Source organism: Larimichthys crocea, chromosome XVIII (assembly GCF_000972845.2).
Source record: "Larimichthys crocea isolate SSNF chromosome XVIII, L_crocea_2.0, whole genome shotgun sequence".
In the NCBI taxonomy this organism is placed as follows: domain Eukaryota; kingdom Metazoa; phylum Chordata; class Actinopteri; family Sciaenidae; genus Larimichthys; species Larimichthys crocea.
This window is the reverse complement of record NC_040028.1, coordinates 13023019-13047554: the sequence shown is the minus strand read 5'-3', so window position 1 is coordinate 13047554 and position 24536 is coordinate 13023019. Positions and strand designations below refer to the sequence as shown.

The 24536-nt window shown below is 42.7% G+C and overlaps 4 protein-coding genes and 1 pseudogene across 4 annotated transcripts; 1 reads left to right on the top strand and 4 right to left on the bottom strand.

The window, feature by feature from the left end:
- Positions 1-1596: 1596 nt before the first annotated feature.
- Positions 1597-2415, bottom strand: LOC104938584 (gamma-crystallin M2). The gene is made up of 3 exons (XM_010754994.3): positions 2375-2415; positions 1991-2233; positions 1597-1898 (listed from the first exon to the last, which is right to left on the bottom strand). The coding sequence occupies exons 1-3, from the start codon at positions 2384-2386 to the stop codon at positions 1620-1622; spliced, it is 534 nt and encodes a 177-aa protein (XP_010753296.3). The 5' UTR covers positions 2387-2415; the 3' UTR covers positions 1597-1619.
- Positions 2416-4635: 2220 nt separating this feature from the next.
- On the bottom strand, positions 4636-5493 carry LOC113748139 (gamma-crystallin M3-like). The gene is made up of 3 exons (XM_027290879.1): positions 5461-5493; positions 5116-5364; positions 4636-4980 (listed from the first exon to the last, which is right to left on the bottom strand). The coding sequence occupies exons 1-3, from the start codon at positions 5467-5469 to the stop codon at positions 4702-4704; spliced, it is 537 nt and encodes a 178-aa protein (XP_027146680.1). The 5' UTR covers positions 5470-5493; the 3' UTR covers positions 4636-4701.
- Positions 5494-13635: 8142 nt separating this feature from the next.
- On the bottom strand, positions 13636-14542 carry LOC109137127 (gamma-crystallin M3). Its single transcript, XM_027290880.1, has 3 exons — positions 14506-14542; positions 14174-14416; positions 13636-13971 (listed from the first exon to the last, which is right to left on the bottom strand). The coding sequence occupies exons 1-3, from the start codon at positions 14512-14514 to the stop codon at positions 13693-13695; spliced, it is 531 nt and encodes a 176-aa protein (XP_027146681.1). The 5' UTR covers positions 14515-14542; the 3' UTR covers positions 13636-13692.
- Positions 14543-17133: 2591 nt separating this feature from the next.
- On the bottom strand, positions 17134-18040 carry LOC109136661 (gamma-crystallin M3). The gene is made up of 3 exons (XM_019263705.2): positions 18004-18040; positions 17672-17914; positions 17134-17469 (listed from the first exon to the last, which is right to left on the bottom strand). The coding sequence occupies exons 1-3, from the start codon at positions 18010-18012 to the stop codon at positions 17191-17193; spliced, it is 531 nt and encodes a 176-aa protein (XP_019119250.2). The 5' UTR covers positions 18013-18040; the 3' UTR covers positions 17134-17190.
- A 2567-nt stretch (positions 18041-20607) lies between these two features.
- On the top strand, positions 20608-22074 carry LOC104938583 (gamma-crystallin M2-like; annotated as a pseudogene).
- The last annotated feature ends 2462 nt before the right edge of the window (positions 22075-24536 follow it).

The window sequence follows — 24536 nt, the reverse complement described above, 5'->3', positions numbered from 1 at the left end:
CCAACAGTTACTTCTGCTGTAAAGGACAGGTTCATAACAGTTAGCAGTCTCTGAAATCACTGTTTAATAGGATCTTAGATTAGAGCCCACATAAATGCTGCACAGAGTTCAAGTAGCAGATACATCTTTGCATCAACCATTCAGAGGAGACTGTGTAAATCACATCATCATCATCAAAATTGTGGCAAAGAAACTACAACTTAGGGAGACCAAGAAGAAGAACAACAGAACTGCTGGGAATCACAAGAAATTGACATTTGAACTAGTGGAAATCTAGACTTTGGTCAAAATCTTTTGGTTACATCAACTGTGTCTTTGTGAGAAGCAGAAAAGGTGAATGGATGATATCCGCATGTGTGGTTCCTATCATGAAGCATGGAGGTGTGATGGTGTGTGGGTGCTTTGCTGATGACACTGTAGGTGATTTATTCAAAATTCATGACACACCTAACCAACATAGTTACCATAGCACTCTGCAATAAGCATCTGGTTTGTGCTAAGTGGGACCATCACTTGCTTTTCAACATGACAGTGACCCAAAAACACACCATGCTCCAGGCTATGGGACTATTTGACCAAGAATCAGAGTGACGCATCACCTTGCCTCCACAATCACAGGACCGAAAGAATGTACTCATTGCACCTCATCACAGCACCTTCCTGTAGACTCCACTAGACCCCTGAACTGAATCTTTTTGTTGTCCGTCCTCAGACTCTGAGCGGTAAATTCACAAACAATGGATTGTGGCCATTAATAGCACTATGAATTAACTACACATCACTTACAACCATTATCTTTACCATCTCAAGGTTCTATTCACAAAGATGCACAAATGACATTGCAACTCTGTGCACAGTTTGACCTTGATTAAATCCATCTGGAATTTTCTGTAAAGGTCTCAGTAATATTTATATGACATGACAAGGTGAAGGTACGCTGAAGTCTAAAACTCTTGTTACAAGAGCAATGTTTTCCACTTATATTGTGCTGTAAAATGTTTTATCTGATTATTATTTGGAGTGCGTCTAAAATGCACCACAAATCACAAGTTAAAGCATTTTTTATTTTAGTTGTTGGTTGTGACAGAAAAAACTGAATCATATCCATTTTTTCTGTTTGTGTTTGTGTCTTTGGTGGTTTAGCTGTCTGTACTGTACCAACAATTTAGAAATGTGCTTTAAATAGATTGAGACTCTTTTCTGACAATACATAATGAATTGAAATGAAATGTATTCAAAACCACATTCACATTACATTAAAAAAAATTAAAAAAAATCTCCACCATTGTCTCCAAAGTCAAAGTTTATGGTTAAATAAAAACAAATGTGAAGGAGTTATTAAAGGATCAATGTGTAGAGTTTGCAGGGTCTGTAGATATAAAAAGCATATTATTATTTTCTGGTGATTGTACACTGACAACATAGTTATGAATATTACATAATAGTTCTTATCTGCATGAAAGTCTATCACATGAATGAATGTGCTTAATTTCATCCCTCTTGACATCTGCTTCTGTGCTGTCCAAGCCACAAAACTGAGGTAAAAAGTCAAAACAGAAGAGTGTTTTTTTTTTTTCATTTTATTGAAAAGTTTGTTTTTGGTTTAGTTCACTGGTGCTCTAATAACAAGAATCCATGATACGCCTCATGCTCATGAACCTGGAGCCGCTCCAGCCCATGTTCATGAAGTTCCTGTACTCTCCAGGCCTGAAGTACATCATCCTGCCTCTGTAGTGGGGCTGCTCGTACATCAGCCAGTGGCCGTCCATCACGTTGCAGGACATGCAGTTGTTCATACGGTAACGGTCCATCATGTTGTCACAGTCATCCATCATCTCATACATCTGACCACCGAAGTTCTCCCTCTCGTAGATCCTCATCCTGAACTGACCTCTGTGCTGTAGAGAAAATATAAAAAAAGAAAAATAAGATCAACTGTTCAAATTTACATGAAAGAAATACTGTCTAAGGAATAAAAATTCTGGCGTACCATGGGGATCATACGGCAAGACCTGATGCAGTCAGACCATCCCCACATGTTCATGTAGTCAGAGTACTCGCCCCTCCTCATGAAGTACTGGTTTCCCATGTAGTTGGGACGGTCGTAGGCCATGAAGCAGCCGCTCTCCACCCTGCAGGAGTGGCACCTGCTCAGGTAGGAGGACATGTCAGCAAAGTCGCCCATGCACTCATAGGAACGACCCTGGAAGTTCCTGTCCTCGTAGAAGATGATCTGAAAGCACAACAGTGTTTCATTATTACCATTTTCACTTTGTTCCAAGAAGCTTTTTAATCCAGTGTTAAATAATTACAAGCTTGATAAACATGAAATCAAAGTGGACTTTTTTTTAGATGGATCAAACCCAGTACCTACCCTGCCCATCATGGTTGTTTGGTTGTCACTCAGGAGTGAACTGTGACTGCTGCATGTCTCTGTCAGTAGTAAAGGTTACTTTTATACTTGCTCATTGTAGAAAAATGTATGTATGGCTGCTATTGTGCAAATCCCTGATACAGCAACATGCCATAGAACCTATACTGAGCAGGTTGTTATGTAATACCATACCACTCTGGTGGACATGTGTGTACTCTGTATGGACAGCATTGTTGTCCAACATAAAGGAAAAGAAATAGAAGTTTCCAATTGTAACATGGCTGCCATCTGTGTGTTTCATGCTATCAATATTTGTTCATCTAAAAACATCAGACAAGCATAATTTAAATCTTTAATGTCACATAATTATTTAGCTAATGATGATGTAACAATATTCATTTATATGGTATCTTGTACAGTTTAACTCAGACTTCAGAGGTATATTTTATATATATATATATATTTCATATCTTCCACATGCTTTATTCTATCATTCCAATTTTCTGTAACTGTCAAGTAATTTGTTCCTAAAGTAAAGACTTCATATTATTATTATTATTATTTTTTTTTTATTTCATTTAAACAATACCAGCGTATTGGGGTTCTGGGGGACCCTGGTCAAAAGTGGATAAGGGTGTGGATAGTTGCAGTTTATACAGAACTTTTATGGTTGTGATTCAGCCCAGTGAGTTTACTTTGGGCACAAGCATGGCTAGCGGCGTACTCAATGCATCACAAGCCATTTGAAATAATGTAAAACAAATAATGTAAAGTGTTTCAGAGTGCAGTGTCAAAAAGACTTTAGACTGTGAACTTAATGAATCTGTGTATTACTATCTTGGAACCAGCTAATGAAACCCAGAGCTAGTCTGACACTCAGTAGACTTATTCTGAATTTTATGTAGGACATACAGTTTTGTTTCCCTTAACACAAAGAGCTGCTAGCTTAGATGTTACAGCATATACATTTCATTTTAACAAAAAGTTCAACGTTCCAGAGAGTTTTTTTGTGTATGTGATTTTAAATCAAATATGGACGCTGGTAGGTTTAATAAGACGAATTTTCTGTGGGCTGAATTTTAATGAGGGACAGAGATATGAATGTTTAAATATGTCTGAAATGTTTGGATATGGTCTATAAATCCATGTGTACACTGGCCTTGACACAAAAATTACATCATTGTCACTTAACTGAAACTCTTTTTTAAATTTAATTAATTTATTTTATTTTTATTTATTTGGCCTTTTCAAGCTTCATTTCTGATAGAGACAGCTGAAGAGTGATGGAGAGAGAGACAGGGAACGACGCACTGGAAAGAGCCACAGGTCGGATTCAAACCCTGGGCCTCCGCAGCAAGGACCGAGCCTCCGCACATGGGGCGGCCGCTCCACCAACCGAGCTAAACGCCGCCCCTTTTTTATTTTATTTTTAAGGCACATTCATGTTGCCAATACAAGTAGAATGATTGAACATGTGCCAGAACACGATAGTTTATTTTTGTTTATTTTTTTTATTATTCTTCATGTGGATCATGTGGAAACAAAAACATGTATTGGTGTGTCTGGTCTCTCTTTATGAAAGACTCTACCTCAATGATGTAATGGCACATACCTGTCAATCAAAGCGGTCATGCTGTTAATTCTAAACATGACTCACTTAAGTGGCCCTTTGTGGAACTACAGTTTTTGGCATTTCAGTGTTGGCTTCACATCCACAGAGGTTGCCCCATGGTTCACATCCGTCAATATTCACATGTCCATTTGTATGTTGAAACATTTTGCTTGTTGCAATCATTCCATCTGTTCTAACTGACCATTAAGAGAGTGAAAATACTGTGTGAAAAATAACAATAATAACAACAACAACAACAACAACAATAATTATAGTGTTTCTGTGAGCTAGCAATCACAATTCCACAGCCTTTACTGTCATCATAAGTAACATTAGTTCCACCTGGGATTTTCCTGCTATGACAGGTTAATAATGTGTCCTGTAAAGATACACAAGTATTAGTGGGATTTTGACATATTAACTGAAGCTATATTTCTATTTATTTAGATGTACTGGATTTTTTTTACACGAAAATAAACTATAATGTATGTATAATACAATAATTTAATTTAATTTAATTTAATTTAATTAAGGAAACATCTGGAAAAAACATGCACAGAGGTACCATTTCATCCTCCAAATTCATCATGAAGTTTTGTGATAGTATCCAAAATCACTGATTGATGTTTTGAAAAACCAATGGGAATGATCAATGTATAAATTCTTTATTATTATTTGTTGATTACATTATCATATCTGGAGCCTGTTTGGTTTTCTAACAGGAGTCTGTGATACGACGGATGGATCCAATCATGTTGAAGGGACTCATCCCAATGTCTTTGAAGTTCCTGTACTCTCCAGGCCTGAAGTACATCATCCTGCCTCTGTAGTGGGGCTGCTCGTACATCAGCCAGTGGCCGTCCATCACTTGAGCAGACTGGCAGTCGGACATACGATAACGATCTTGGACTGAGTCGCAGTCGTCCATCAGCTCATGACTCTGACCTCCAAAGTTTTCCTTCTCATAGATCCTCATCCTGAACTGGCCTCTATGCTGTAAAACAACACACAAATAGACAGAAAATGACTTTCTAATCAGAAATTCTGTGCTGTGATGTTAATGAATTAATGAATTAGTATCTTTAACCTTTTTAATTTTATCGATGCCAGTCAACACAAAACTGCATACCATAGGAATCATGCGGCAGGACCGGATGCAGTCACTTGTGCTCACTCCCATCAGGCGCTGATTGTCAGGGTACTCGCCCCTCTTGACCAGCATCTGGTGGCCCATGTAGTTGGGATGTTCGTAGAGCATGAAGAAGCCATTCTCCACCCTGCAGGAATTGCAGCGGCTCAGATAGGAGGTCAGCTCAGAACAGTCTGTGCTGGTCTCATAGGAGCGACCCTGGAAGTTCTTGTCCTCGTAGAAGATGATCTAAAAACAAAACATTTTAAAACCCTTTTTCGTGTTATGTTTGCATATGTATCTTTATATTTATCAACCTAATTTACAGTAAAAATGGTCTCTTACTTTGCTCATTTTGGCGTTCAGTCCTGTCCCTGATGCCACTGGTACTTTGCCCAGTCAAACTCTCTTTCACTTTTATACCCATCATGGTGGCTAAATGATCTATGCAGCCATTGTTTTAAATATCTTGCTCAGCATACAGGGCTATAATGTTTGTTTAATCATTCTGTAAATGGTTATTATTCTAGACCGCATGCATCTGGTGCTCTGCCAGCTGTAGTGACTCTCCTGGGTATACAGGTGGGTAACAGCAGCTAACTCATCAGCTGGGACTCTTTGTGTGGTCACTGGTGCCAAGTACTTTGTTCTATTCCCATCATCAGTCCATCAATTGAGTATTAAATGATGACTTTGTTTTATGATGGACTTCATGTCACTGAAGAGAAGAATGAAAAATGTGCTGAAGGGAAGGGCAGGACCAGAAGGGTATGAAACACTTTGTAATGTTTTTCATACTTTAAGTTCAGCCTATTTTGATAGTCATACCTATTTACATTGCAGGATTTTTACTTGTCCTGGCTCTTAGTCTCTATGTCCCTAATATCCCAAATTTATGGTGGCCGACAAGGACAAATGGCCAAACTCTGCTAACAATGATGCAAAACCAAAAACAAACATTGTCAGTGAGTCTAAAGCATTATTCTCACCGGGGGACGTAAGCGCCGCGGAACGTCTTACACGGGACTCACACCGAACGCGGAACGGAAGCGGAACGGTACTTTGCCCAGCGTCAACTCACACCGGACGCGGATCAGCCGCGGAACGGCAGCGGAGCGAGCCGGCCGTATTCACGCGAGATCACGCGAGAATCCTGGACATACCCGAGACCCCGCGATAAACAGTGTATAAAAAAACAACAACAACAAACAGCTGACTTTGCTTCTCCGACGTGGAGGAGATTATAAAAAGCATCTGTTGTGTCATAAATGATTGTGTGTTGTTCCACTTCAACAATTAGTCTCTCGTTGAGACCCTTTGATCGATCTTTGATCACCTGGTGCCACCGGTCATGACGTAACGTTGATGTGAAGTTGTAAAAAGCTACATGAACTGAGTATTGTGTTTTATTTTGTAAGGGGGCGGAAGTTTATTACGTTGATTCAAGGCCCGGTTTCCTGTCTGGTGCGCAGTGCTCTGTTGAAATTTACGAGGTTTAGCCGCAGCTCGCGGTAAAAATAGGAATGAAACGGAAAGCTCGCGCCGTGGCGCGGTGAGCCGCTTCTGGGACGTGCCTGGACCACGCCCTGTATGAGTGCTCTCATTGACTAGACTGACTTCTATTTGCTACGGTGACCGCGGCGGTACCGTGCCGCTTCCGTTCCGCGCCCTGTGTGAGTTGGCCTTTAGCAGCGTCCCAGCAGCGACTCTCTGTGCTCTATCATTCCGTAGCACTTCTATTTTTGACGCGAGCCGTTGCTAAACCGCGTGAAGCTCAACAGATCGCACCAGACAGGAAATCCGACACAGAATCAACATAATAAACTTCCACCCGCTTTCAAAATAAAACACAATACGCAGTTCATGTAGCCTATCACAACTTCACATCAACGTTACGTCATGACCGGTGGCACCAGGTGATCAAAGATCGATCAAAGGGTCTCAACGAGAGACTAATTGTTGAAGTGGAACAACACACAATAATTTATGACACAACAGATGCTTTTTATAATCTCCTCCACGTCGCAGAAGCAAAGTCAGCTGTTTGTTGTTGTTGTTTTCTTTATACACAGTTTATCGCGGGGTCTCGCGTACATTCAGGATTCTCACGTGATCTCGTGTGAATACGGCTGGCTAGCTATGCTGCCGTCACGCGCCCGGTGGGGACTGATGCCGGGCAGAGGACAGAGCTAAACCGCAGCACAGCCGTTCCGCAGCGCTTACATCCCCGGTGTGAATCCCTAGCAATACAACACTGACGACTGTTTTATAGAATAAAAACAAATGCCTATAACAGCAGCAGTTGCCGTGGCAGGGCAGTGGTAACTGCCCCAGACACCGCCAAGGCAGTGGCAACTTCCTCAGACACTGGCCACTGCTGCGACAGGTCAGTGGCAAGCAAGTGCCGCTACTAGCTGCCGCTGCCACAAATGAACCAGCCCTTTCTCTGAAAGTTAGCCAACTTTCTTCTAGGCATCCCGCTCATGTTTTAAAGAGGGACTGGGCCACACCGGACTGGTCCGTCACTCAGGTCAGGTCCCCCTAATGGCCTGGCACACTTCCGTTTTGTGGAATGGATTTGCAGCGCTTCTCTCTTGCAGTTGTTTTGGTGTTGTGTGGGTTTGCATGTTTTTGCATCATTCCTATGTCTGCAGCGTTTGGCCATTTGCGACGCGTTTGCCCTTGTCGGCCACCGTACAAATTGCTTCAGATTGTGCCATCAACACGTGGGAATGAATTAATGCCTTTCTGATGAGCAGTTCGCACCTGGCATGGTAGCCTATGCCTTCACTGTATGTATGTATGCAGTGTAAATGACAACGGTAGAACTCGAAACAGAGGACTCAAATGCAGAGTACAGGAAAAAGCAGATGTCTTTTTTTACTAAACACTGGTTAACACCGGGAAAACTAAAAGCGCCTCTCGATGAGGGATGATCAAAATAGGCACAAACTAAACTCGAACTACAAAAAGGCAGGGCCAACAAAAAAATCACTCTTTCAAGGAACTAGAAAGAAACAAAAACTAGACTAGGCAAAAGGCCAACAAAAAATCACTCTAACGAGGAACTAGAAAACAACAAAACTTAACTACGGGATAGATACAGACTTGACTATGACGAGAGGGCTGGTGATCAGGACGGCAGACTTGACACACTGGCACAGAACAAAGGGAGACGCAGACTATAAACACACATGAGGGAAATGGGGAACAGGTGGACACAATCAGGAATCAGGGAAGACAATCAGACTGGTGACACATGAGGAAGGGCAAGTGACCAGAAAGGAGAGGAGAGTAATTTCCAAAATAAAACAGGAAGTCACAAAACAAACATGGAGACAGGACAAAAACTCAACTTGGCATACCAGTGTGACAGTAAAAACATCTTTAGTGATCACAAGACTAGAAAAGCACTATATACTGCAAGTACAGGCCATTTACTGTTACTTTCTCGTGTCACAAAACTCCTCCAGGGCCACAAAAGAGACAAACAACTGTTTAAACAATAGACTGTATAAAATATGGACGTTGTATCTGTGACGTTATGCTCAGTGTGGGGGAAATCTTAGCAGTCCTGCCATCTAAAAATGGGCAAAGATGTGGAGAAAGGGTTGAGTCTAGGGGGCAGTCCAGGACAGAGCTGGACCTCCTGACCAGATCCTCTAGAATACGTTGAGTGATATTTGAATCACCCACTTGTGTATTTCTGTAGAATGTATGACCAAACAACACATCCTTGCTGTTTGAATTTTAAAGGAAATGTGTGGCAGGCTACAACAAACTTTCAACAGCAAATATGTTTTGAGGGAAATGTAATATGATCGAACCACATTTGATAATAATAAGGGAATGTTGTTAATGTATCTGGCAAGTCACACAAACGTTACAGTCAAATATCCCCTTTCCTCTCCTGTCCGCTCTCATAAGTTGAAAGCAGAGTTACCAGCGGCGTAATGGCGGCGGACGCGAAGCCCAGTGTCTCTCCAGAATCTGCAAAATAGTAGTATTCTTCCTGCTACTCTCGGGTCTGTTCGTTCAGAAAAGCCTCTCACTAACATCTTACACCCGGGAGGAGCTGTTGGACATTAATTTACACCACCGGGTCACCATTACGACCACCTTCGGACTCGCGCCAGAAATCATCAGATCATCGGAGTCTCGGCTTACCGTCCTGCCGGGCGGAAGTCGACCTAGGCGGGGTCGAGATCGGAAACATAGAAGGGGGAAGCGCAGAGGAAGAAGAGCTGGGCTAAAGTCAACACCACACCGGCTCTCCTTACCCAGGATTTTCCTCGCTAATGTGCGGTCCTTGGTGAACAAAATGGATGACATAAGACTTCGTATCACCAACAGTAAGAGACTTTTGGACTGTAACATCTTTATTACTGAAACATGGCTGAACAGCGGCGTACCCGACAATGCTATCCAGCTAGCCAGGCGCTACACACTCCGTGCGGACAGATCAGCTGATGATTCCGGTAAGACCAGAGGCAGAGGTCTGTGCATCTGTATTAACAAGGCTTGGTGTACGGACTCTGTTATCATCGGAAAGCACTGTTCAGCTAACCTTGAATTCATCATGGTTAGATGCAGACCGTTCTATCTGCCCCGGGAGTTCACATCCACCATTGTTATTGCAGCCTTCCACCGGATGCTAATGCAAAGCTGGCCATGAAAGACCTGTACTCAGCCATTTGCGATCAACAGACTGCTCACCCGGAGGCTGCATTTATAGCTGCAGGTGATTTTAATCACTCAAACTTAAAGACAGTGCTCCCTAAATTCCATCAACACGTTCACTGCAACACAGGAGGAAACAAAACTCGGATCATGGATCATGTTTACACAAACATAGCCGGAGCCTACACCGCGACCCCCCTGCCCCACCTGGGACAGTCAGACCATGTTTCTCTGTTCCTCATCCCCAAGTACTCACCACTCATCCAATGTGTGAAGCCATCAACAAAGACCATCAAGGTGTGGCCTGCAGGAGTCGACGCTGCACTCCAGGACAGATTCCAACACACTGACTGGAGTGTGTTTGCTTCTCAGGCTACCTGTGGCTCTCATACGGACATTGATAACTTTACCTCCTCTGTACTGGACTATATCAACACCACCATTGACAGTGTCATGACACAGAAACGGATCACCACGTACCCAAATCAAAAGCCGTGGATAAACAGGGAGATGCGGCTCCTGCTGCTCCAGCTACAAGTTCCTGGGGATCCACATCTCGGAGGACCTGTCCTGGACCACCAACACCTCCGGCCTGGTCAAGAAAGCTCACCAGCGTCTCTTTTTCTTGAGAGCACTGAGGAAAAACCACCTGTCCTCAGCTGTCATGGTGAACTTCTACCGCTGTGCAATCGAGTGCATCCTGACCAACTGTGTTACAGTGTGGTATGGGAACTGCACAGTCGCAGAGCGCAAGGCACTGCAGCGGGTGGTAAAAACTGCCCAACGCATCACAGGAACTCTTCTCCCAACCATCGAGGACATCCAGAGGAAGCGCTGTCTGCAAAGAGCTCAGCAGATATATCAACACCACCATCGACAGTGTCACGACACAGAAACGGATCACCACGTACCCAAATCAAAAGCCGTGGATGAACAGGGAGGTGCGGCTCCTGCTTAAGGCTCGCAACACCGCCTTCAGATCTGGTGACGAACAGGCCTACAGTTTATCCAGGGCTGACTTGAAGAGGGGCATCAAAAAGGCCATTATCACACCATCTGCAAACCACCAACCCCTAACTCTCACCCCATCAGACGTCCTCACCGGACTGAGCCGGATCAACGCACGCAAGGCTGCTGGCCCAGACGGCATCCCTGGCCGCGTGCTCAAAGCCTGCGCTGAGCAGCTCGCAGGAGTTTTTACGGACATTTTCAACCTGTCCCTTGGTCAAGCAGCTGTGCCGGCGTGCTTCAAATCCGCCTCCATCGTACCGGTGCCAAAGAGCTCCAGCCCGAAGTGCCTGAATGACTATCGCCCCGTAGCACTCACACCCATTGCTATGAAGTGCTTAGAGCGACTGGTCCTGGCACACCTGAAAACTAACCTTCCACCCACACTGGACCCTCACCAGTTTGCCTACCGCAGCAATAGGAGCATAGACGATGCTGTTTCCTCAGCACTGCACTCTGTGCTCACACACCTGGACAATAACAACACATACGCGCGTATGCTGTTTGTTGACTTCAGCTCAGCATTTAACACCGTCATCCCCTCCAAGCTAATCACCAAACTTGGAGAGCTGAGCATCAACACCTCCCTCTGCCACTGGATTATGGACTTTCTGACCAACAGACCACAGCATGTTAGGTCAGCCCACTCCTGCTCCACCACCATCATACTCAACACAGGTGTACCACAGGGTTGTGTGCTCAGCCCATTCTGCTACTCCCTCTTCACTGCAAGCCGGTGTATGGATCCAACTCCATCATTAAGTTTGCTGATGACACCACGGTGATTGGCCTTATCACCAACAACGATGAGACAGCCTACAGAGAGGAAGCACAGCACCTGGCCATGTGGTGCACTGACAATAACCTGCTCCTTAACGCCACAAAGACCAAGGAGCTTATCGTGGACTTCGGGAAGAAGAGGGGAGGCAAGTACGACTCCATTCCCATCGACGGGATGGCCGTTGAGCGTGTCTCCAGCTACAAGTTCCTGGGGATCCACATCTCGGAGGACCTGTCCAGGACCACCAACACCTCCGGCCTGGTCAAGAAAGCTTACCAGCGTCTCTTTTTCTTGAGAGCACTGAGGAACCACCACCTGTCCTCAGCTGTCATGGTGAACTTCTACCGCTGTGCAATCGAGTGCATCCTGACCAACTGTGTTACAGTGTGGTATGGGAACTGCACAGTCGCAGAGCGCAAGACACTGCAGCGGGTGGTGAAAACTGCCCAACGCATCACAGGAACTCTTCTCCCAACCATCGAGGACATCCAGAGGAAGCGCTGTCTGTGAAGAGCTCACAGCATCCAGAAGGACCCTTCCCACCCCACCCATAAACTGTTTTCCCTCTTGCCCTCCGGCAGGCGCCTCAGGAGCCTCTGGTCTAAGACCAGTAGACTGAGGAACAGCTTCTTCCCCAGAGCTGTGTCTCTATTGAACTCCACCCCACGCTAACCCCCGCCCTCCTATATTTGCACTACTGTCTGTATTTTGCACTATCTGTACCACTATTTTTACCATTTGTAAATACTGTAAAAACCTGTACAATACACCTGCACATTCTGTACAATACACCTGTATACTTGTTGCACCATTTTGCACTACTTGAACATAACAACACTGTATATACTGTAAAAAATCATACATCACATATATATACATTAATACTCTGCATATACTCACTTTATATTCTACTGCTTGTTTGCACTTCTGGTTAGATGCTAACTGCATGTTGTTACCCTGTACTTGTACGTGTCAATGACAATAAAGTTGAATCTAATCTAATCTAATCTAATTAAGTCACGTCTCTGTGATGCTACACTCTGCATACTCCTTCTGTAGCCTGGTTAGTGGCATTAGCTTCTCCATCTTATTGGGGAGAAATCTTACATTCCCCATGGTACCAGACAGTACACATGGTCTGTACCGTCTTTAGATCCAGTTCTGCATCCCTGTCCTCTCCCCTCACTCCAGCAGGGATCTTTCCACTGAGAGTATACTAACGCTGCCTAGCACTAACAGCTGTTCAAGTGTAAATGTGAGAGCTGTGGCCTTTTTTGAACGGGTCAACAATGCGTCATGAATCTCTAATCTTCTTACTTTAAGTCCATGTTTGCACAAAATGGATGAAGTAAAAAAACAAAAAACAAGAAGAACAAGAAAAACCAAAACACAAGAGCAAAGTACTAAGAAGTACTAAAAACACAGACCATCTGTAACTGGCAGCCAACTTTATGGTGCATTGGAAACGGAAACACCATAATACTGCCATACAATGTGTGCCTAATCCGGATAAACACTTTCCTGTTATGTTAGACCAGGTATGTCAGCTTTGACCCTTACAGACACAAAAAGCTTGTCTGCTTTTATATACAAAATAATATGATGACAAGGTGACATTCGACTCTTCCTCCTCTTTGACTCTGCTTTAACAGAAATACACGATACGCCTCATGGTCACAGACCTCATGCTGCCCATACAGAGTAAACTGACAATACATAATGAATTTGAAATGTATTCAAAACTGCATTTCACATTATATAAAACAAAACTAATCACCACCATCGTCTCCAAAGCCAAAATGTAAGGTTAAATGAAAGCAAATGTAAAGCAGTTAAAGGGTTAGTGTGTAGGCTTTGCAGGGTCTGTAGATATAAAAGTCTATTATTTTCACTCATGGACATATTTATATCATGTTATATCGTCAGTTATCAGTCTACCACATCTAGTGATGTACCTACTGATGCCCATTTCATCCCTGCTGACATCTGTTTCATTGCTGTCCAGGCCACAAAACAACCAGCATGACAAAAAGTCAAAACAGAAGAACGGGTTTTGTTACTTCATGGAGTTTATTGAACTTTTTTATTTTATTTAGTTCACTGGTGAACTAATAACAGGAATCAGTGATACGCCTCATGCTCATGAACCTGGAGCCGCTCCAGCCCATGTTCATGAAGTTCCTGTACTCTCCAGGCCTGAAGTACATCATCCTGCCTCTGTAGTGGGGCTGCTCGTACATGAGCCAGTGGCCGTCCATCACGTTGCAGGACTGGCAGTCAGACATACGGTAGCGTTCCTGGAAGTTGTCGCAGTCGTCCATCAGCTCATGACTCTGGCCCTGGAAGTTCTCCCTCTCGTAGATCCTAATCCTGAACTGCCCTCTGTGCTGTTGATGTATTCAAAGAGGGGGATAGATCAGAACAAGACTCTGAAGTCTGCTGTCAACATTGTAAAATGTGCTTATTGTAAAGTGTACAATGCTCTTTTTTTCATTTTAACAGCACTGAAGGAAAATCCATTCATTCAAATTAGACCTGACTATTTTGAATTATGTTTTACATTAAAGAGTACCTTCACACATTACATACCTGAGGAATCATACGGCAAGACTTGATGTAGTCAGACCATCCCCACATGCTCATGTAGTCAGCATAGTCGCCCCTCCTCATGAAGTACTGGTTTCCCATATAGTTGGGACGGTCGTAGGCCATGAAGCAGCCGCTCTCCACCCTGAAGGAGTGGCATCTGCTCAGGTAGGAGGAAAAGTCAGCGCAGTCGCTCATGCACTCCCAGGAGCGACCCTGGAAGTTCCTGTCCTCGTAGAAGATAATCTGTAGAAAATAAGAATAAAAATAGCACAAACTGATTTGGAATAGTCCAGTAGTCCATTTGAGGTACTCCTACCCTGCTCTCTACATACCTTGCCCATGTTGGTGATGATCTGCGTTTGTGGGAATCTGTCCAACAACCAGTGGCTGCCAGGCGGCTTTTATACATTATGCGTACTGTAATGGGGCTTTGTTATTCAAATCTTCTGGAAGCTGATGAATAAGCAGCTCTGTGATCGCTGTTAATTTCATTTGTGCCATCATGATCTAGGACAAAGGCAGGAGAGATGGGTGGACACAAGGTAGGAGAGGAGGGAGACCAAATTAGGTGCAGATTTAACATTTCTCAGACTCGAGGAATATTACAGTGCAAGACAAAACTTAGTGTGATCACAGTTTAATCATTCACTGTCTCAATGGACTTGTCATTCTTTGACTGTGTCAAACAAAGTAGTTTAGTTTGGATGAAGAACAGGAATAACACATTTTAAATATGAATCTGTTATCTGGCTGCTCTGTCTTGTGTTGTTGACCTTGCTTGATGCAAATCATAACAGATACATATTTCTATGCAATGTTGCTTTAAGCTTCAGGCTTTAGATGAGAATACTCTTCATGTCTTTTTTTTTTAAGCTTATTTTTTTGGCCTTTAATGACAGAACAGCTGAAGATAGACAGGAAGCAGAGAGAGGGGGAATGACATGCAGTAAAGGGCCGTCCGATGTGGGATTCAAACCAAGGCCAGCTGCAGCAAGGAGTGTAGCCTCTACGCACGGGGCAGCCGCACAACCCACTACGCTACCGACCGCCCCATACTGTTCATGTCTGATGATTTAATATGAACTCTTATCCAAAAAGCATCTGGATGCCTGGGTTGCTGATCCACAAACATCAGTGTTGCTCTAGAGGTCGTGAGTGTGCTGAGTTTTTGTCAGCAAACATTAAGCATGTAAATATGATGCCATACTCGCTAAGCTGGACATCTCTGCTCTCTGTTTCCTTTCACTGTATATAGTCAATTATCTAAAAAGCAAAAATATCACTTTGTGTGTGTTGGTGTACAGAATATATGTGACTACATACATACAGACTCTTTTGAGTCTGTGATTTTGAGGCCTTTTAGTTCTCATACTATCTCTCTTACTGTGACACTGTGGTGTTAATAAGTCTATAGAACCTGCAAGTTTAAGGCCCCCACAGTCTCGTACAGGGGTTGTGAGGAGTTGGTCATGATGCTAACATCCGCCTCTCCCAAACTTCCTATATGGAGTCTAGGGGGCAGTCCAGGACAGAGCTGGACCTCCTGACCAGATCCTCTAGAATACGTTCAGTGATATTTGAATCACCCACTTGTGTATTTCTGTAGAATGTATGACCAAACAACACATCCTTGCTGTTTGAATTTTAAAGGAAATGTGTGGCAGGCTACAACAAACTTTCAACAGCAAATATGTTTTGAGGGAAATGTAATATGATCGAACCACATTTGATAATAATAAGGGAATGTTGTTAATGTATCTGGCAAGTCACACAAACGTATCAGTCAAATATACACTAACAATATATATATAATCAGAGAGCCTCCCCCCCCCATTCCCTTTCCTCTCCTGTCCGCTTTCATAAGTTGAAAGCAGAGTTACCAGCGGGTCCTTAGTGAGTTAATTAAGTCACGTCTCTGTGATGCTACACTCTGCATACTCCTTCTGTAGCCTGGTTAGTGGCATTAGCTTCTCCATCTTATTGGGGAGAAATCTTACATTCCCCATGGTACCAGACAGTACACATGGTCTGTACCGTCTTTAGATCCAGTTCTGCATCCCTGTCCTCTCCCCTCACTCCAGCAGGGATCTTTCCACTGAGAGTATACTAACGCTGCCTAGCACTAACAGCTGTTCAAGTGTAAATGTGAGAGCTGTGGCCTTTTTTGAACGGGTCAACAATGCGTCATGAAGTATGTAAGGTAAATCACTAATCTTCTTACTTTAAGTCCATGTTTGCACAAAATGGATGAAGTAAAAAAAAAAAAAAAAAAACAAGAAGAACAAGAAAAACCAAAACACAAGAGCAAAGTACTAAGAAGTACTAAAAACACAGACCATCTGTAACTGGCAGCCAACTTTATGGTGCATTGGAAACGGAAACACCATAATACTGCCATACAATGTGTGCCTAATCCGGATAAACACTTTCCTGTTATGTTAGACCAGGTATGTCAGCTTTGACCCTTACAGACACAAAAAGCTTGTCTGCTTTTATATACAAAATAATATGATGACAAGGTGACATTCGACTCTTCCTCCTCTTTGACTCTGCTTTAACAGAAATACACGATACGCCTCATGGTCACAGACCTCATGCTGCCCATACAGAGTAAACTGACAATACATAATGAATTTGAAATGTATTCAAAACTGCATTTCACATTATATAAAACAAAACTAATCACCACCATCGTCTCCAAAGCCAAAATGTAAGGTTAAATGAAAGCAAATGTAAAGCAGTTAAAGGGTTAGTGTGTAGGCTTTGCAGGGTCTGTAGATATAAAAGTCTATTATTTTCACTCATGGACATATTTATATCATGTTATATCATCAGTTATCAGTCTACCACATCTAGTGATGTACCTACTGATGCCCATTTCATCCCTGCTGACATCTGTTTCATTGCTGTCCAGGCCACAAAACAACCAGCATGACAAAAAGTCAAAACAGAAGAACGGGTTTTGTTACTTCATGGAGTTTATTGAACTTTTTTATTTTATTTAGTTCACTGGTGAACTAATAACAGGAATCAGTGATACGCCTCATGCTCATGAACCTGGAGCCGCTCCAGCCCATGTTCATGAAGTTCCTGTACTCTCCGGGCCTGAAGTACATCATCCTGCCTCTGTAGTGGGGCTGCTCGTACATCAGCCAGTGGCCGTCCATCACGTTGCAGGACTGGCAGTCAGACATACGGTAGCGTTCCTGGAAGTTGTCGCAGTCGTCCATCAGCTCATGACTCTGGCCCTGGAAGTTCTCCCTCTCGTAGATCCTAATCCTGAACTGCCCTCTGTGCTGTTGATGTATTCAAAGAGGGGGATAGATCAGAACAAGACTCTGAAGTCTGCTGTCAACATTGTAAAATGTGCTTATTGTAAAGTGTACAATGCTCTTTTTTTCATTTTAACAGCACTGAAGGAAAATCCATTCATTCAAATTAGACCTGACTATTTTGAATTATGTTTTACATTAAAGAGTACCTTCACACATTACATACCTGAGGAATCATACGGCAAGACTTGATGTAGTCAGACCATCCCCACATGCTCATGTAGTCAGCATAGTCGCCCCTCCTCATGAAGTACTGGTTTCCCATATAGTTGGGACGGTCGTAGGCCATGAAGCAGCCGCTCTCCACCCTGAAGGAGTGGCATCTGCTCAGGTAGGAGGAAAAGTCAGCGCAGTCGCTCATGCACTCCCAGGAGCGACCCTGGAAGTTCCTGTCCTCGTAGAAGATAATCTGTAGAAAATAAGAATAAAAATAGCACAAACTGATTTGGAATAGTCCAGTAGTCCATTTGAGGTACTCCTACCCTGCTCTCTACATACCTTGCCCATGTTGGTGATGATCTGCGTTTGTGGGAATCTGTCCAACAACCAGTGGCTGCCAGGCGGCTTTTATACATTATGCGTACTGTAATGGGGCTTTGTTATTCAAATCTTCTGGAAGCTGATGAATAAGCAGCTCTGTGATCGCTGTTAATTTCATTTGTGCCATCATGATCTAGGACAAAGGCAGGAGAGATGGGTGGACACAAGGTAGGAGAGGAGGGAGACCAAATTAGGTGCAGATTTAACATTTCTCAGACTCGAGGAATATTACAGTGCAAGACAAAACTTAGTGTGATCACAGTTTAATCATTCACTGTCTCAATGGACTTGTCATTCTTTGACTGTGTCAAACAAAGTAGTTTAGTTTGGATGAAGAACAGGAATAACACATTTTAAATATGAATCTGTTATCTGGCTGCTCTGTCTTGTGTTGTTGACCTTGCTTGATGCAAATCATAACAGATACATATTTCTATGCAATGTTGCTTTAAGCTTCAGGCTTTAGATGAGAATACTCTTCATGTCTTTTTTTTTTAAGCTTATTTTTTTGGCCTTTAATGACAGAACAGCTGAAGATAGACAGGAAGCAGAGAGAGGGGGAATGACATGCAGTAAAGGGCCGTCCGATGTGGGATTCAAACCAGGGCCAGCTGCAGCAAGGAGTGTAGCCTCTACGCACGGGGCAGCCGCACAACCCACTACGCTACCGACCGCCCCATACTGTTCATGTCTGATGATTTAATATGAACTCTTATCCAAAAAGCATCTGGATGCCTGGGTTGCTGATCCACAAACATCAGTGTTGCTCTAGAGGTCGTGAGTGTGCTGAGTTTTTGTCAGCAAACATTAAGCATGTAAATATGATGCCATACTCGCTAAGCTGGACATCTCTGCTCTCTGTTTCCTTTCACTGTGTATAGTCAATTATCTAAAAAGCAAAAATATCACTTTGTGTGTGTTGTTGTACAGATTATATGTGACTACATACATACAGACTCTTTTGAGTCTGTGATTTTGAGGCCTTTTAGTTCTCATACTATCTCTCTTACTGTGACACTGTGGTGTTAATAAGTCTATAGAACCTGCAAGTTTAAGGCCCCCACAGTCTCGTACAGGGGTTGTGAGGAGTTGGTCATGATGCTAACATCCGCCTCTCCCAAACTTCCTATATGGAGTCTAGGGGGCAGTCCAGGACAGAGCTGGACCTCCTGACCAGATCCTCTAGAATACGTTCAGTGATATTTGAATCACCCACTTGTGTATTTCTGTAGAATGTATGACCAAACAACACATCCTTGCTGTTTGAATTTTAAAGGAAATGTGTGGCAGGCTACAACAAACTTTCAACAGCAAATATGTTTTGAGGGAAATGTAATATGTAATATGCACTTTGTACAGCCACCATCGACCACACACACTGCATTGTGACTCCACTGGGTCACATAATTGTAGTGTTTCCTTCAAATAAATGTTATCTGTAAACATAATCCAGGCAGTATTAGGTTTGTCACCACAACGTAATTATGAAAACAATGTAATGGAATTTTAAGGAGACATAGTTAAGAAAACACATGCACTCCAATGAGACTTGAGCAGGTCTAATGAAATACTCCACAGATATTTTAACAAGAATCTAACAAGTAAAATCTTTCTGGTGCATCTTGGAGTCCCAGTGGTCAATAATTCATACCATTAAACAAGAGCATCGCACTGTCAACCATGCAAAAGTCCATAGAAACAATACAGCATTTTTTGGATTTGTCTCAAATAGATTTTTCTCATTGGACTTGTCAAATACAGGTGTGACTAATAACATAAATCATGGCAGCACTCCACTTATTGAGGCCATGATTCACGTTGTTAGTCACATCTGTGCTTGACAACTGTGAATATCTGTTGTGAGGTCCTCACTGAGGAGTGGGCACTCACTCTCAATATGGAGAAAGCTGTACAGTTGAATGAAATAGACATAAATGTAATATGCATCCATATGTGTCCATAATGTGTCATATAGAGGTGAAAGAGCCAAAAGGACAAATGTAGTCTAACACATTTGATTGTTGGAGTCCTGTAATCCTTCAGGTTCATCATTTTCTCTTGTATAACTGACAACCTGTAACCAAATGGTCTATTTGATAAAATAGCACACTGGTGCATCACTAGCACAAGCAAGATGTTTAAGTATGAAATATGGCATTTAAGGTAAGATCACAGTTCCAACCATCATGATAATATTCTCTTATTCTCTTGTGAAAAAGCAAAATGAAGACACTTTACTCAATAAAGACTCTCCTTGATGATAGAGACCACATAACATACCACAAATAATCATCTGATAGGTAGGAACTCAGTGGAAACAATACATACATTTATCATTAAGTCTGGCTGTGGCTGTTGGTCTTATACGTTTTTGGAGGGAGTTTGGCAGTTCTTTGATATGAGGCCATGTGTGGACAAAGGGAAATCAAACTTGACTAAACTATTTTGCTGATATGCAAATCAAGCTAATTTAGATGACAATAGCTTTCCCCAGTGTGCACATTCTGCGTTTCGATATAAACCACGTCACAGCTGAGGCGGAGGCAAGCAAAATCATTAGCAATGGGGAAGGTAAGGAGCAAATGCTATTCTCTAAAGTTTTTTAATATCTTTGAGGACTCTAGTGCATATACAATGTTTTTTGTCATTTTAATGGCAGTTAGACCCAGCAACATGCTTTTGTTGTATTTATTACAGTGCTGAGATAACTTTTTGTTGACTTTTTGTTTTCTTCCATTCAGATTGTGTTCTTCGAGGATAAAAAATTTCCTATGAGTGCAGCACTGACTGCCCTGACCTATGCTCTTACTTCAACCACTGTAATTCCATTAAGGTGGAGAGTGGCTGCTGAGTCCTGTATGAGTGTCCCAACTTCACTGGGTATCAGTACGTCTTGAATTCTGGGGAATACCCTGATTACCAACAGTGGATGGGATTCAATGATAGCATCAAGTCATGTCGCTCTATCAAAAATGTAAGCTCAAAAATACCTAGATGCTTTTTGTAACATAACCAACCAGTAACAAAGCTTTAAAAATCATTCTTTAGTAATGATTGTCATATTTATGTCAATCTATTGTTAATGCAGCAGTTTCATTAAGCTGGGATAAGCTATAGATTGCCAAACACAATACAGTAAATCAAATTTGATAGTAGTCTACATAAAATCAGGGACACAGCATGATTCCATTTTACAGTTCTGGGTTAATTTTTTGCAAGAGAGTGTTCAGCTCCCATGAAATACCACAGAGTGCCCCAACCAAGCAGTAATCAGTCAAAGACCAACAGACAAAAAGGAGAGATAAAAGGCTCGCAATTTGGCAGCAGGGATCAAGTATTGAAGGAAACTAGGAAAAGAGCCAAGAAAGCCATTTGAAATCTCAAAGTAAATGAGAGAACAAAAATAGGTCAGTCAATAAATTATTCAGATACTAAATGCAAACATAATTTCATTAATTTTAATTCTCTAACTCTTTAAAGGTATATGGAAAGTTCTGGAAGATCCGATTCTACAACAAGCAGGATTTCGGAGGCCAAATGATAGAGTGCATTGCGGATTGCCCATCGGTTTATGAAGCCTTCAAGTTCAGAGAGTTCCACTCATGTGTGGTCATGGATGGAGCATGGGTCCTCTACAAGCTGCCCAACTACCAGGGACAACAGCACTTCCTGGAACGTGGCGAGTACCGCAACTATACAGACTGGGGTGCTACCTCACCTGCTGTGGGATCCTTCTGCATGATCACAGAGTTCTAGAACAGCAGTGGCCATGCAAGGCTCTGCAGTTATTTGAATGCTAAGACAACTAAAGTTCTAGAATTCTAAAAATTATCAAGATCCAGAACCCCAACTTACAAAGAACATAAGTGCTGGCAGCAGACAACACAAGTTCCAGAACCCCATAGTTCCGAATCTCTAACACAACTAAAAAGTTTCAAAGAATTCCAGGGGCCTCCTGTCACAGAAGTTCCACGATCGTAAGTAAATTCTTGAGTCACTCAAAATGTCCGGAGCTCAAAAAGGCTAAGAGTCAAGAACCCTTGAGCCTCCTACCTGCTTTTTCCCCAGAACCGTGTGTCGCATTCAAATAAAAAGAAAAATTTCCTACACATAATATTGTTGTCTGTATTCTTTCTTCGTAATTTACCTGAAACTTCAATGGCTTTGTTTGTTTATTTGTTCATTTAAGGACAAACAATGCACATTTATTAACATAAGCACTTGAGATTTAAATGTACCAGATTTAGCCATACAGGCTGTAACATTTTCATCTGCAGTCTATATATATTATATTACATATATATATATATATAATCTGTTCCAGAGAAAAGGGAATAGGATAATACTGATGTACAATAGTGTAATGCTAGACAGTATGGGAAAAAGACACCCAGTGCACACAACACGCGGCAGGGATAGCAAAGCTAATACAAAAAACTGCACACATGTCATGGGTCACCAGTTAACGTCCTGACAACACATGTGTGGTGGCTTACGTCAACTCAGAGACATTTACAGCTCTGGACGCAAAGAGCAGAAGGAGTGGCAGTCATTGAAGCACTCAGACTAGGAGAAGGAACGGAAGTAACATCTACACAGACTCAGCATACGCAGCAGGAGCATGCATGTAGTTAGGGCAGTGGTTGAGAGAGATGTTCTGACAGCAGGTAACAAACCAATCGACATGGAGACTGAGATGAAAGAATTGGGAGAAGCATTGTTGCTTCCCAAAAAAGTAGCAGTCATAAAATGTAAAGGACATAATGTAGGGACAGACAGAGTGAAACAGGGAAACGACGCAGCTGACCAAGCAGCAAAACAGACAGCAGGGTACATTGACAGGACAGAAAAGACTGTACTTATGTGTTCAGAGACTGAGCTACAACCCGAAATCGACATGACCAGAGTAATCGAACTACAAAATAAGGCGTCTCCCCAAGACAAGTCACTGTGGAAAGCCAGAGGGTGCACAGAGACAGACGGACTATGGAGAGGACCAGACGGCCGACCCATTTTACCTCCAGGACTAAGACAGACGCCATGGAAAGCTCATGGGGTGGGATATGTAGGCTAGCACAGATAATGAGAATCTTGATAACTGGTGGCACGTTTCTTAAAGACATGGCTCAGTACTTGATATCAAAACATGTGAACAATGTACAAATTTAACCCCAGACATGGTTTTCCTGAGAAGATCGGTCAGTAATGGCACCCATTTTAAGAACCAAGATCTCCAGAAGGTAGAGGCCATGTTGGGCCTCAAACACGCTTTTGGTACAGTATATCATCCTCAATCACAAGGTAAAGTGGAAAGAATGAATCAAACTGTCAAAGTCAAATTGGGCAAAATCTGTGCACAGACCAAAATTAAATTGGCTAGATGCTCTACCGCTAGCTCTGATATCTATCAGAAGCCTAGTAAATCAAACCACGAGTTTACCCCACACGAGTTGCAGACGGGGAGGGCTTTCCCCGGACCACATTCCAGACCCTCTCTTGCTACATGTGATGATCAGAATCTAACCTCTAAAGCTTATTTTCACGAACTGCAGAGCTTGGTGTCAGCATTCTCCAACAGGTCACAAGCCAGCAGGAAGGAGGACAACATACTCCACCGTCAGAGGTAGAGTGGGTCCTGCTAAGGGTCATCAAGAGGAAGTGGTCGGAGCCAAGGTGGACAGGACCATTCCAGGTGACAGAGAGAACCTCCCACGCCGTCCGCCGAGGGGAAAAGGAGACACCTGGTTCCATTGGAGCCAGTGCGCAGCAGCTGAGAGCCACAGCGTTCCTTGAGCGAGATCCAGACGAATCTCCAGAAAAGAGCACTGAGTCGGCTGACTCAGAAACAGATCCCACCTCAACAAAAGGGGCAGAATATCCCCTGGTGGTGACCTAGGCTCCAGGGCAGTTACCCCTGGGGGTCGAAGAAAGAAGATCTTCAAGAGGCATCGTGTTCAGTTTTATTATTCATCCAACTATAACTTTCTTTTTATCTTTATCATTTACTCACCTATGTGTTATTAATCATCGTCGCACATTGCTAAAAGAGTTGATATAGCCATAAATAAGGTTGCAAACTCTCCTAGGGGTGGTACCGCCTAGGACACAGAGATAGAAAAAGGTCTTATCAACCAGAAGGTTTTGCTTGCATATTATTTTACTCAATTTCATTTTTATTAACCGTAAAACAAAAGTGTTGGTTTTTTAATACGTAAATGCATACCCACATTTCCTCCCCATTAGTAGTGGTTTTGATTGTTATCTCTATTGTAATTGTGTCTATCATCCTCTGGATTTACTGTGAGCTCCCCACCCAAAATTGTAGATCTCCATGCAAAAAGGGGGACACTCACAGTAAAATGTTAGATCCAGGAAAACAACATGTAAATTGATCTCTTTTGGAGAGATCAAAAGGGGGAATTGTGGAAATGTATAATAATGTTTGATTAATTAAAATGATGTGTGTTAAATGGATCTGGGTAAGTATAAGG

What these genes read in the sequence shown, in the direction of transcription:
- LOC104938584 (XM_010754994.3), bottom strand. An exon ending in CTTGCCGTATGATCCCCATG is followed by an intron (nt 1,899 to 1,990) that starts GTACGCCAGAAT and finishes TTTTCTCTACAG; the next exon opens with CACAGAGGTCAGTTCAGGAT.
- LOC113748139 (XM_027290879.1), bottom strand. An exon ending in CCTGCCGCATGATTCCTATG is followed by an intron (nt 4,981 to 5,115) that starts GTATGCAGTTTT and finishes GTTGTTTTACAG; the next exon opens with CATAGAGGCCAGTTCAGGAT.
- LOC109137127 (XM_027290880.1), bottom strand. An exon ending in CTTGCCGTATGATTCCTCAG is followed by an intron (nt 13,972 to 14,173) that starts GTATGTAATGTG and finishes ATACATCAACAG; the next exon opens with CACAGAGGGCAGTTCAGGAT.
- LOC109136661 (XM_019263705.2), bottom strand. An exon ending in CTTGCCGTATGATTCCTCAG is followed by an intron (nt 17,470 to 17,671) that starts GTATGTAATGTG and finishes ATACATCAACAG; the next exon opens with CACAGAGGGCAGTTCAGGAT.